A 14,762-nucleotide genomic window follows, 5' to 3' on the forward strand; every position below is an offset into this window, starting at 1 on the left:
TAAACTCACCTAATAAAATACCCCAGTGTCCCCCAGCGCCTACAGGTCCAAGTCCCGATCCGCAAGGTTCCCATTTGCCACAACCCTTTCCCCGGCGCCCCTTAACCAGAGCAGCGCTCAGACCATGGGGCGCGGCGGCGCCTTCTCCTTACCCACTCGAAAGATCAGATCGTCTTCGATGGGATTCTCTTTTCGTTTCCCAGTGCTGTACATGCTGGCGGGTCTCTTCACCGCTTTCTGCTTTACATGGCCGCTCCCCGGGGATTTCACGCGCCTCTTCACTCCCTCGGTGGTGGGAGACACGTCGGCTGACCGGATCACCTTCAGCTTGAACGGGCTGCCTCGGATGTGCTGGTCATAGAGCCGCAGCGACAGGGTGAAGTCCCCTTCCTTCTGGACAGTGTACAAAAACTCGTAGGTGCCGTTCTTGTTGTCAAGGATCTCCCCGTCCGCCACGCTGCCGTCGGGCGTGCTCAGCTCGGCGGTGATGTAGGCGTTGCCCGTCTTGCACAGCTCGCCGTCTTTGTCCTTGGTCGTTATGGTAACGGACATGGGCTGCCCGATGATGGTCTGCCGCAGCCCCTCGCCCGTGGCCACCGTCTCGGAGGCGACGGCGTTGGTGGTTAAAATCGTCCCGAGGTTGTGGATGGACTTCTTCAGCCCCTCGGTCTCCACGATAAAATCCAGCTGATCGTTTTCGCGCGGGTGCAGCGGGAAGTCCTGGTCGGCCAGTTCGTTCAGCTTCTCGCTCATCTGCTTCTTCACGAGCAGCACCTCCGTCTCCGTGCCATGGTTGAGGGCCTGCGCCGTGAAGTTGCTGCAGCTCTTTATACTCTCCTGCCCCTCGAGCAGAGTATCCAGCTGCGACTGAAGGACCTGCGGGGGTGGGGGTGGGGAGTTGGGGGGAAGCGAGGTCGGGTGAGCGCTGGCCGCGGCGCACGAGCTCAGCGCATCGAACGCTGCGCGCTGGCGCGCGGGGGCACTGCCCTCCGCCGGCCGCCACGGGGTCCTGCACCTGCCCACGCCGCTGGCTCTCCCGGGGGAGGAGGGGTTCCTTAATCCGGCCGGCCCAGCGAACCCGCTTCTAAAGCCTGATTCTGAATTGCGTTCCCGGTACCTCCTCTTTCCCTTCCTCCTCGCCCAGACTCTCCCACACACATATTTTTTGGGTCATGTGTTTTTGATGGGGCGAGCGGAAACGTCACCACTAGGAGCCGAGAAAACAAATTGCTATGCCCGGCATCCGAAATATTCATTATTCAGTATCTCTCCGTAAAGTCCCCAAATCCCCTGTTGCCACCTAAAGGAAAAGAAACCAGACTAATGAAAACCCTCCACACCCTAATAGCAGAAGCTTTTGATCCCTGGTTTTGTGATTGGACATGTTGAAGGCCGCAGTCAGGGTTCTCTTGGAAGCTGACTAACAGGTTGGTGTGGATGAGAGAGCAATTAAGAGATTATTAGACGTTATAATCAAGGAAGGAAAATAATCCAGCTTAAACCTAAATCCTGAAAACATGACTTTATATTCAATCTTGTCTTGTTTCAAATTATAAATTGGACCTTATGGTTACAGAATCATAGAATTTGCTGAAAAGACGATGGAAAAAATAGCTGGATGTGCCATTAAATGAAAACTATTGTAGGGGCACCAGGGTGGCTCAGGTGATTAAGTATCTGCCTTCAGCTGGGGTCGTGATCCTGGGATCCCAGGATGAAGCTGGCATCAGGCTCCCTGCTCAACACAATCTGTCCCTCCCCCACCCCCTCGTTCTCTCGCTCTCTAAAATAAGTAAGTAAATTGTTTAAAAAAGAAAACTACTGTTTACTATGCAACAGTGACATTAAGGACGCATCTGAGTCCCCTTTGCTATTATTAGAACCCAGTAAGCTAGTGCAGAGAGGTGCCCAGGATACCATGTCTCTTACTGTGTATCTATGAGAATGGCTGGAATCTTACTTTATGTTTGAGGCCATAGTTGACTTCCAGTTCCATAAGCAGCACACTTTTGCGCACGTTCAGAGTCTTCTGGAGCTCATCAAAGGTAGAATGGATGTCATCCACAATGCTGGTCTTTTGGTTGGTTAACTGATGAATGATTTCTGAGATGAACTGAAGGGCAGAATCTATTTCTGGGAGCCTGGAGGACAATCATTAAAGATCATTATTTAACATCAACCCAGAAACAGAGAAACATCTATCTAAACACTATGTTTTGTCAAAAAACATTTTCTCTGCCTTTCATCATCTTCAAAAAAGTAATAGCAGAAGAACAGAATAAATAAGACATGACATAATTAACTGCTTCTGAGAGAAGAGACTTTGAGGGTCCACGTCTACTTCATCTAATCAATCATCTAATTTTAATAATTGATGGTACAAAGTTTTGAGGCTCTCTAAACAGCATGGCTTCTCCTCATTCTGAAGCAAGCCTTCTCCAACTTGACACTATAACATTGTAGGCCACATGCTTCTTTGTGGCAGGGGACTATCCTGTGTGTCGTAAGATGTTTAACAGCATCCTGTCTTCTGCCAGATGCCAACAGCACCCCCACACGCAACTGTGACACCAAACTGTCTCCAGGTCATTGCCAAATGCCTCCAAGGGTATAACTGCCCACAATTGAGAACCATTGTTCTAAATATATAGTTGTATCTTTCCACCTAATCATATGAAAAACTTATCCAGACTCTGAGTTCCCTGGGAACATTTGCAAGCTTCCAAGTTCCTTTAATTATTATAGAATAACCATATTTTCTCACTACAACTGTTGGTGATGACAGATTTTCAGCTGGTTGTTTACTTCCTTTCTTTGGTCTTTCTCATGTATCACACAACTACCCTGTCCCTTCATTTCCACGCCATAGATAAAGGCTGGAAGCAGGGAAACATAAGGAAAATTGAACAATCACTGGTTGGTACTATTTTGCTGGGCTCAAACAGAGACAAGCTAGTGACAGTCAACACAATGGTCCAGTATACCAGTATATGTCAGAAAGAGCAACTAAGAAAAACTCAGAGAGCCTGGTTTCAGGCACGGATTTCAGGGATCTCCCGGGTACATTTTCCCTGAAAGTATTTTATTCATTTAATCATTCAAAGGTACTAAAACAAAAATGCCACCACTCATAACATAAGGAGGTTGAAATTTTACCAAGGGGCAGGGGATGACCCTTATCACTCACTAGTTTATGACTACAGATCCACCATCAAAGGAGAATTTATTTAAGGTAGCGTGAACCTATCATCCCACTGAGGCGGGAGATCCAGAGGCCAAGCCTCATGCTCAGCCAGTCGGGAGTCTGGGGGAGGCGTGTGCACCTTTTGTTGACAGCGTCCAGCTGGACCTGGAGCGAGGCCTTGTGCTGCTCCACCACGTCCTTGAGGGGGACTGTGGGGTGTTCCGCATGCTCCCCCTCAGTGCACTCCCGACACATGGCGGTCTCGCAAGACTGGCAGTAAAAGTCCATCACCTGTGGGTAACACAAAAACAGGGTCTGGTTTGCCACTAATCGGGTGCTTACTACACACTAGGCCTTTAGTCGGCCTTCTCATGGCTTTCGCAGGATGTAGGCAGTATGTCCGGTGTCACAGAAGTAAAGGAAGGGTAAACTGTGCAGGTCTCAAAGAGAGGTGGGTCAGACTCCAAAGCTGCTGCTGTCCTCACAAAACCAGCTCTTCCGTGGCTATTACCTGAGAGCCAAACAGCATGGGACTGTGATGCTCAAACTCTGTGATCTTAGGACACTTTCCCACTCTTTATAAATGACTGAGGACTCCAAAGTGCTTTTATGTATATGACTTGTATCTACAGATATTTATCGGAAAAACTGAAACAAAAATTTTAAGTATTTATTAATTTATTAAAAGCAATAATAAGCCCATTAAATGTTAACATGAACAATACAATTCATGAAAGATCACTCTATTTGGCAAAACAAATGTTGTGAGAAGAGTGGTATTGTTTCCCACTTGTAAAATTTCCTTCAATGTCTGGCTTAATAAAAGACAGCTGGATTCTCATATCTGCTTCCGCATTCAATCTGTTGTGATAGCACAGATCATGTTGTCTCTGGAAAATCGCACTGTACACTCCTGAGAGAATGACAGTGAAAAAGGCATATAATGCCTTAGTATTATTATAAATATAGTTTTGATCTGTGGACTGCCCTCCCCACAAAGGGTCTTGGGTCCCAAAGGGTTCCTGAACTATACTTTGAGAACTGATACTCTTTTTATAAGAGATAAGCTGTATGGAGCAATTTGTACTCTGGCTCTACCACTTAGGTAACTTCATTGTGTCTCAAGTTTTCCTCTGTTAAATAAAGACAATAATAGTAACCTACTTCCTAGGGCTCCTTTGAGAATTCAGTAGGTTAATATGCACGAAGAAGTAGATGATGCTTGGTACTGGCATGATGAAGCAGCAGCAATGACGATATGATGATGATGATGATAATGAAGATGAAGATGAAGATGATGGTATCATCCGCTTCCACGAAAATAAAGCCACTTATCCTGATTATGATGAACTCTCAGTAACAATATAACATAAAGCCTTTCAAAAGTCAGTTTCCAGGTGAAGGCATTCCCCTATTCTCTCAGCTGAAAATAACTTCTTCCAATTTTGAATTCCCGAAGTGCTTCTTGAAGGGAACTTTTTCTTAAAGTATAAGACACATATAGAAAAGGGCAAAAGTCTTCCTAAAGATTGGTGGATTTTCACAAAGTGAATGTTCCCTCCAAAGCACCTTTATTTATACCCCATTTTATGAAATATTTATAAGATATTAAGTTCCTGAACACAGGAAGTCTCTTACCCAGAGCCTAAGTAATTGCTTGCACAAAGTAAGTACTCAAAAATTGCTCTTTGAATGAACTGTATGCTGTCTATAAGAGTCTCGTTTTAGAGTCAAAGACACAAATAGAATTGAAATTAAAAGGGTGAAAAAATATTCCATGCAAAGAGTAATCAGAGGCGAGCAGGAGTGTGGTGCCTGGGTGGTTCAGTTAAGCACGGGATGCTTCATTTCAGCTCAGGTTTGTGAGACGGAGGCCTGGGCTGGCAAGCTCCACCCTAGGTGTGGAGCCTGCTGAGGATTCTCTCTCTCTTCCTCTCCTTCTGCCTCTCCCTGCTTCCCCCTCCCCCAAAAAGAAACAGAGAGAAAGAGAGAGGGAACTGGAATGGCTATTCTAATATCAGACAAAATAAACTTCGAGACAAAAGCTGTTACAACAGATAAAGAAGGACATTATATTATAACTAGATGATAAATTTATCAAGAAGATATGACAATTACAAGCAAATGTGTACCCAACAACAGAGCCCCAAAATATATGAAGTAAAAAGGGACCGAATTAAAGGGAGAAATGAACAGTCCAACAACAGCTGGAGATTTCAATACCCCACTTTCATTAACCATCTAACACTTAGATGGAAGATCAATAAAGCAACTAGGCCTAACAGCCATCTATAGAACACTCTATTCAATAATAGAATACACGTTTTTGTCAAGTACACATGGAAAGTTCTCCAGAATAGACCATATATTAGGTCACAAAAGTCTTGATAAATTTAAAAAGATTAAAATCACACAAGTATCTTCTCTGGCCACAATGGAATTAAATTAGAAATCTGTAACAGAAGGAAACCTGGAAAATTAAATAACTTACTCTTGAACAATGAGTCAAAGAAGAAATCACAAGGGAAATTTGAATATATTTTTGAGATGAGTAAAAATGAAAACCCAATATACCGAAACTTATGAGACAGCACTCAGAGCAAAATGTTAGTTATAAATGCCTACTTTAAAAAGAAGAAAGATCTCAAATCTGTAATCTAAGTTTCAACCTTAAAGAACTAGTAAAAGAAGAAAAAATTAAAACCAAAGCAAGAAGAAGAAAGAAAATAATAAAGATGAAAGTGGAGATAAATAAAACAGAAAATGGAAATACAATAGAGAGAATCAATGAAACCAAAAGTTCGTTCTTTATAAAGATCAGCAACATTGACAAACAGGATAGTAGGGACAGTTGTATGCCAACAAATTGAATAATATCGATAAAATGGATAAATTCTTAGAAACACACAAACTACCAAAACTGACCCAAAGAAGAAATAGAAAACCTGAACAGACCTATAATCGGATATTGAATCAGTATTCAAAAAACAAAGAAAAGTCCAGGACCAGATGGCTTCACTGATTAATTCTACCAAACATTTAAAGAAGAATTAACACCAATCCTTCCAAACTCTTCAAAAAATAGAAGATGAGAGAACATACCCAACTTATTCTATTAGGCCAACAACCCCCAACACCAAAGCAAAAGACATCACAAGAAAAGTTCATATCCCTTATGAATATAGAGGCAAAAATCCTTAACAAAATACCAGTAAACTGAATCAAGCTGTATATTAAAAGGATTATACAGTATGAACAAGTGGAGTTTAACCCAGGACTGCAAAGGTAGTTCACATACAAAAATTAGTATATGCAATACATGACATTAATAGAATAAAGTCGGGGGAACTCACATGGTCATCTCAATTGATGCAGGAAAAAAAATTTGACAGTATCTAATACCATTTCATGATAAAAACACTTATCAAACTAGAAATAGAAGAATACTTCCTCGACTTGACAAGAGGTTTCTACAAAAATCCTACAACTAACATCATACCTTATGGTGATCCCCTAAGATAAGGAACAAGACAAGGATGACCACTCTTGCCATTTCTACTCAGCAATGTACTGAAAGTTTGAGCCAGGGCATTTAGGCAAGAAAAAGCAATAAAATGCATACACTTTGGAAAGAAAGAAGTAAGAATTTCTCTATTCCGAGATGATATGATCTTATATATAGAAAGCCCTAAAGAATACACCCTCCACCCAGGCCTCCCCTCCCCACAAAACTATTAGGACTAACACATGAATTCAGCAAAGCTGTAGGATACAAGATCAACAAACAAAAATCAGTTGTATTTCTAAATACTTTACAATGAACAATCCAAAAATGAAATCAGGAAAATAATTCCATTCATACTAGCATCAAAGGAATAGAAAATACTTAAGAATAAATTTAACCAAGAAGGTTTAAGACTTGTACACTGAAAACTACAAAACATTGTTGAAAGAATGAAAGAATACCTAAATAATGGAAATTAATGGAAAAGTAATTCATGCTCATGAACTCGAAGACTTAAAATTGTTAAGAAGGCAACATGCCCAAAATTGATCTATTGATTTAGTGAAATATCTATCAAAATTCAAGCATCCCTTTTCACAGAAGTGAACAAGCTGTTCCTAAAATTCAGATGGAATTACATGGGACCTTGAACAGCCAAAACAATCTTGGGGGAAAAAAAATTGGAAGAGTCAGACTTTCCAATTTCAAAACTTAATACCAACCTAGAATAATCAAAATACTATGTTACTGACATAAGGCTAGACATATTGAACAATGGAGTAGAACTGTGAATCCAGAAATGAAACCATATGTTTATGGTCAACTGATTCTTGACAAGGGTGCCAAGACCACACGATGGAGAAAAAAAATAGCCTTTTCCGCAAATGATACCAAGACCACTGGATATCCACATGTAAAAGAATGAAGTGGAACCTTTACTTTGCTCTATCTACAAAAATTATCTCAAAATAGATTAATGGCCTAAACATATAAGCTAAAACTATAAAACTCCTAGAAAAAAAAAGGGGTAAATCTTTACGACTTATGATTTCGCAGTGGTTTCCTAGATATGATACTAACAACAACAAAAAGCTGATAAATTGTACCTCGTCAAAAAATCTTGGGCATCACATTGGGGAGGGATGTGCTATGGTGAGTGCTGTGAAATGTGTAAGCCTGATGAGTCACAGATCTGTACCCCTGGGGCTAATAATACATTATATGTTAATAAAAAAAAATCTGGTGCGTCAAGGGCACTATCAAGATACGATTAAGAAAGTAAAAAGAGGGGCACCTGGCTGGCTCAGTCAAAAGAGGATGTGACTCTCCATCTCGGGCTTATGAGTTTGAGTGCCACATTGGGTACAGAGATTGCTTAAAAATAAAAGCTTTTAAAAAGAGAGAGAGGGAAAAGAATAGGAAAAAGTATTTGCTTGCCATATATCTGATAGGACGAAGTACCCAGAACACATAAAGAATCCCTACAACTCAAGAACCCAATTCAAAAATTGGCAAAGGACTTGGAGAGACATTTCTCCAAAGAAAATACACAAATGGCCAATTTGCACAAAAAAATATGCTCAACATTATTAATCACTATGAAAATCCAAATCAAAAACCATGAAGAGATACTCCATACCGACTAGGATGGCTAGACTCAAAAAGTCAGATAATAACAAGTGTTGGTGAAAATGTGGAAAAATCAGAACTCTCCTACTTTGCTGGCAGGAATGTAAAATGGAGAAGTCACTATGAAAACAATTTGGTGCCTCCTCAAAAGCTAAGTACAGAATGATTATGTGACCCACTCCTAGGTATATACCCAAGAAAACTGAAAACATACATCCACACGAAAACTTGTACACAAATGTCCATAGCGTTATTCACAGTAGCCCCAAAGTGGGAACAACCCTAATCTCCAACAACTGATGAATGGACAAATGAATTGTGGTATATCCAGATGATGAAATATTATTTATCCATAAAAAAGGCACAAAGTTCTATATACTACAATGTAGATGAACTTTGGAAACATTATGCTAAGTGACAGAATCCAGATTCAAAAGGGCCCCTAATTTATGACTGACTTATATCAAATGTCTATAACGGACACATAGAGATAGAACCCACACTAGTGGTTGCCAGGGGTTAGGGGAAAGAGAGAATGGGGAGTGACATGATGAAAAAGTTCTGAATTAGTGGTGATATTTGCACAACCTGTTGAATATACTAAAAATCACTAAACTGTATATTTTAATTTTTCTAATTATTATTTTTTTATGGAGGGAGAGTAAGCAGGCAGGAGAGGGGGGCGGGGAGAAGAGGCAGAGGGAGAGAGAGAATCTTAAGCAGGCTCCATGCCCACTGAAGATCCTGATGTGGGTGGGGCTCAATCTCAGGACCCTGAGATCATGACCTGAGCCAAAATCAAGAACCGGCCTGAATTGTATAACTTGAAATGGCTGTTTAATCTTACGTTATGTGAATTTTCCCTTAATTAAAAAAGAAACGCATCTTTGAAGAGATAGCAGTGTACCTGGGTAATTGTCCCTGGTTTGGTCTCCTAAGTGATTCTTGGAAACAAAGCCCCTAGAATCATTCTGAAATGTGAATGACCAGTCATTCTCAAATGCTTGTGCTCAGGTTCTGACCTCTTTGACTGAGAGGTCACTGTTCGAAGTGTGAGACTCAGTGGAGCTCATCCATTGTGAGTGACATGATGCTGGCGTTCCCAGGGTAGATGGGCCAGAGGCTAGGACTAGCTTATTTTTGTTGACAGGTAGTTACCATTTGTGAAAATGACAAGGCAAGAAGTATGCATTACTAATATAGTGGGAAGGGTGGTCAGGGCCTTGTGGAAGTGGGGATTTGTTAGTGGTAGGGCATTCTTAATGAGGCTCTCTCCTTTGCACCTCTTAACATCCTCATTAGTAAGGTGCCTAAGCAAGCCATAACAGGGTTTAATGATCATTTGTCTTCCAGGGACTGCAAGCATGAGTGCAAATGTCTGCTTTACGTGCAAAGAACCTCTTAAACCCCTGACCACTATTCCCATTCTTCTTTGTATTGGACAATACAGCCATGACAGTTTAATTAGAAGACAGATAGTGTCACAGCACTTAAAGCAAATGACAGGCTTTCATCCACGTGTGCTAATCAGCACCAGGCAGTTATGAGGACAACATCCTGCTTTATTGTTAATTACCAGATTTTATTAACCTTCAGATGCTTGAATTGTTTTTAAAGATTTACCCATGGCAATTAACTGCAGCAATTTATCTGCAATATTGCGTGTATTTGTACATGTACTGCGTGTATTTGACTTGAATATGCAATGAGGACCCCTGTTTCAAAGCAGCAGCAGTGAACTCCTACAATCTTTGATGAAACAATAGAATGATTGAAGACACATGCTGTTAATTTCCAAGGCCTTTTGCTGGTTTATAAATTATATGATTCCAGCACAGAGAAAGCACCCAAACAATGCTTTATTTATTTTTTAAACTTTTTAAAAAAGATTTTATTTATTTATTTGAGAGGGAGAGAAAATGAGAGAGAGCATGAAAGGGGAGAGGGTCAGAGGGAGAAGCAGACTCCTTGCAGAGCTGGGAGTCTGATGGGACTTGATCTTGGGACCCTGGGAGCTTGACCTGAGCCGAAAGCTAAAGGCAGATGCTTAACCAGCTGAGCCACACAGGCGCTGCCAAAACATGCTTTAAATAGCATCATCTACCTCAAGAAGGTTCAAACTCTAGATAGATTTTTTTAGTGGATTTGATGTGATGCGTTTTTTGTAGAGGGACAAGACAAAGTTTTAACCTAAAGGATTCTTTAACTTTGCTGGAATCAGCATCTCTAAGAGTGATTCTGCTTAGCAGCTTGCGGCATCCAAGGGTCTCATTTGCTGAGCTGTGCTCACGAAATACATCTTTAGAAATTCTGTTTGTGGGGCGCCTGGGTGGCTCAGTAGGTTAAAGCCTCTGCCTTCGGCGCGGGTCATGATCCCAGGGTCCTGGGATCGAGCCCCGCATCGGGCTCTCTGCTCAGCGGGGAGCCTGCTTCTCCCTCTCTCTCTGCCTGCCTCTCTGCCTACTTGTGATCTCTGTCAAATAAATAAATAAAATCTTTAAAAAAAAAAAAAGAAATTCTGTTTGTACCTCAGAATATGTTTGCACAGAATATCCTTCTCCTTTCTATACTGCATATACAGGGTGTTCTCACTAATTAAAAACAAAGGTCTATATAAACACACAATCATATTCACATATTGGAAAAATGTTACTTGTTACCATAACATCAATTTCAATGGCTACCCAATAATCAGTTGTAGGGACTTAACCATCATGTAACCATTTCCCTAATATTGCACGTTCAGATTATTTCCAATTTTGCTATCACATAAAATTTTCAATTAACAGTCTTCTATCTTCATTCTCTTCTCCAGCAGTTTCCTCAGAAATATTTCTATTCGTGGAATTACTGAATGAAACGATAGCAAGTTGCATAAAACACTCATTGCAGTTTGACAAATTGACACAAACTTTCTGTAGAGCAATTCACGCTCCCGCTCACGGCATAGGAAAATGTCTCTCCTATCCTCATCAGCACTACCTATTATCTTTAAAAACCTGTACCTAATTTGAAAAGATGTGATTATTTGTGAAGTTTGACATTTTTTCTCATATGATAATTAGCCATTTTATATCCTCTGTGAATTTTCTGAGTTCTTTGCCCATTTTCTCTTGTGATACTCATAATTTTCTTTACTTATTAATTCTTACATAATATGAATTTACTGGGGCATTTTAATTAAGAATTTTACAGTTACTGTTGGGGTGCCTGGGTGGCAGGTCATGATCTCAGGGTGCTGGGTCAAGCCCCAGGTCCGGCTTCCCACTTAGCAGGGAGTCTGCTTGTCCCTCTCCCTCTGCCCCTCCTTCTTCTCATGTACTAGCTCTCCCTCTCAAATAAACAAATAACTCTTTTTTAAAAATCCTTTTAGCTGTACTGATATCTCTTTATTAGTCCTAATTTGATATAGGCACATTTCCCTTTTGTTGGTTTATCAGGTGTCAAATTATTTCATTAATTTAAAAAAGAGTCAGCTCATAGATTTATTAACTCAATTGTTTCATTATCTTCAAACTAAGTTTATCTTTATTATTTTCTTGCTCTTGGGTTCCATATACTTACTTTGTTTTCCCTAACTCTTTGAATTGAACTTTTTAAATAAAGGAAAATAAACCTATAAAATTTCCTGAGTACAGATTGGACTTTACCCTATACATTTAATAGATAAGGTTTTCACTTTCACTATGTTGTAAATCATCTAATTTTGCAGGTTTTTTGATTAAATAATTATGAGCTTTAATAAAGGTCTGGGGTTTTCTATCATGTATGTTACTAATGCAACTTCAGTGCATTGTGGTATATGAACTTGGTCTACACAAGGGAAAAAACACTGACGGATTTTGGTGACCTAGTTTATGACCAATTTCAATGGCTCAAATTCTCATAGTCTTAACAGCTTAGTTGAACAGATTTTAGCATATGATGTTTTATTTGTGGGAGGCAGATTCTCAAGTGAAAGTGTTACTCTCTTCTCTGAAATTCATCCTCTCTTCTCCAGGCCCACTGATGTCATTCTCCCACCCCTTAGCATCTCTTATCTGGAGCACTCAATAAACTCAAAATTGATGTTGCAGCCTTGCATCTCTGCTACTCCATAAGTCCAGGAAAATATCCATCTCCTACTTAAAAGGTTTTCATGTTTCCCTATTGCATACGAAATTTAGGTCAAACATTTTCTCCATAATATTCATAGCTTTCACAGTCTCTCCCCAGTTGTCTTTCTAGGCTCCTCCCAGTATCCTTCAACTCACCTATGCTCCCACCCCCAGCACCCATCTCCATGCTCTCACTGCAAGGAGCTACAGGCTGTTTGCTGAATTCATGACCCTCTTACCTTCACTTATTTTTATTATGATTTTTTAATTTATTTGACAGAGAGAGAGAGAGAGAGAGAGATCGCAAGTAGGCAGAGAGGCAGGCAGAGGGGCAGAGGGAAGCAAGCTCCCTGCTGAGCAGAGAGCCCAATGCAGGACTCGATCCCAGGACCAGGACCCTGAGATCATGACCTGAGAGGAAGGCAGAGGCTTAACCCACTGAGCCACCCAGGGGCCCCTACCTTCACTTAATGATGTAATCTTTACAGTTGTCAATATTTTTCATTCTATACAATTGCTCTCTACATCCCAAATTTAGACCAGTGTCTAGAGTAGATTTCCCAATATTCCTAAAACTTCACTCCTCTATCAAAGCAGATTTCCAGAGAGCTCCATACCTGGACTAACTTCAAGACAACTCTTGTACCTGGTAGAAATGCCCTCACAGTCTAGTATTTAGAATGTGAGCTCTAGGAGGAGATAGCTTCAGCAGGAGCCATTGTGAGAGACAGTCATAAAAAGAAACTTAAACAGGGACACCTGGGTGGCTCAGTCATTAAGCATCTGACTTTAATTCAGGTCATGATCCCGGGGTCCTAGGATTGAGCCCTGCATTAGGCTCCCTGCTCCAAGGGAAGCCTGCTTCTCCCTCTCCCACTCCCCCTGCTTGTGTTCCTTCTCTCTCTCTCTCTGTCAAATAAATAAATAAATAAAATCTAAAAACAAAAAATACTCAAACTAATTGAAGGCACCTTTTAAAGTTCCTTTTACAAAACTTACATGGTAATTCTCCCTTGGAGAACACTGCATAGAAAACCACGGTTATTGACAGCCTGATGTGCTTTCAATTAAATAATGAAAGATATGGAATCCGTAATGTCTCTCTTATTTTGGCTACCTAAAAGCTCAGGATTTTATTGCTTCCTGGTCTAGCTTTTACGATGTGTCAATCAGTTTTGGGACTTAAAACTGTTCAAACTTCAGTTTCTTGGTCTATAAAATGGAGGTAAGTAAAAAGAAATAAACAGAAAGACAATCAGATAAATAAATAAATAAGATGAAGGTAACTAATACCTGCTTTGCAGAGTGGTATGCACAAAGTCAAGCATGGTATCTGGCACATTCATTCAAAAATATGTACCGACTAACTTCTAAGAGACTGAATTCACAAATGGACAAAGGCCAGATCATATATAAAAATAGAACCCCAACCCACATCCTGTCCAGGAAAGCAACCCCTTAACCTACAATAAACAAGCCAGGAAGCCAGCCTGCTACTTCCTACAGAATACTATCTCTACTAACAATCCAAAAAGCTAAACAATAACATCTATGACAGTTGGCCCCAAATGGCTAGGAATGCATTATGGAGAGCTTCAGCAAATTTGTCCCCACTTCCACTTAATATCAACCAGAGAAAACCAAATATATACCCCTAACCAGTCACATGCAATGCCCCACTTCTCGTTAGCCTGCTTCCAGCTTCCCCATGCCAACAGAGTCCAGTCAGAGCAACCCGAAAGCCTTCCCTTTTGTCTACTGTAGAGCTTTCCCATTCCTCTGCCTGCCTTTGAGTCTCTGCCAAAACATAAGCGGTGGTGGCTGACTCTTTGCTATAGCAAGTTCAGAATACATGGCCTCTGTTTATTTCTGTATTTCCATGTATAAGACACTATGCTTAGTGCTAGGAATATAATGGTGAACATTGTCCCTGCCCTTCTGGAGTTCACTTTCTTTTTTAATCTTTTCTCAAGATTTTAATTATTTATTTGAGAGAGAGATTTTTTTCAAGATTTTAATTATTTATTTGAGAGAGAGAGAGAGTGACAGTGCAGGTGGAGAAGAGAGGGAGAAGCAGGCTCCCCACTGAGCAGGGAGCTGGATGCGGGACTCGATCCCAGGACCCTGACATCATGACCTGAGCTGAAAGCAGGCACCTAACTGACTGAGCCACCTAGGCGTCCCTGGAGTTCACTTTCTAAAAGTAACACCAGTGGATCAACTGGCCAGCAAATACACAGATGAAGGCAAGCAGAGCGCAGTGAATGGCATGAAGGAAACCAAGAAAGTGATGTAAGGCCCAGGAACTGGGTGTCAGAGGTGGTCCGCATCAGACAGGCAGTTAGAG

The 14,762-nt window shown here is 40.9% G+C and overlaps 1 protein-coding gene across 11 annotated transcripts in view; it reads right to left on the reverse strand.

Annotated features, from left to right (window-relative positions):
• Nucleotides 1-14,762, reverse strand: part of TRIM2 (tripartite motif containing 2) — a 161,387-nt gene that overhangs the window by 33,717 nt on the left and 112,908 nt on the right. For all 11 annotated transcript variants that reach the window (XM_045994594.1, XM_045994578.1, XM_045994587.1 and 8 more), the window contains exons 4-6: nt 3,324-3,475; nt 1,961-2,141; nt 153-876 (exon numbers count right to left, since the gene is read on the reverse strand). In XM_045994594.1, coding sequence (XP_045850550.1) covers nt 153-876; nt 1,961-2,141; nt 3,324-3,475 — 1,057 coding nt within the window. The remainder of the gene's footprint in view (nt 1-152; nt 877-1,960; nt 2,142-3,323; nt 3,476-14,762) is intronic.

This window comes from Meles meles, chromosome 2 (assembly GCF_922984935.1).
Source record: "Meles meles chromosome 2, mMelMel3.1 paternal haplotype, whole genome shotgun sequence".
NCBI lineage: Eukaryota > Metazoa > Chordata > Mammalia > Carnivora > Mustelidae > Meles > Meles meles.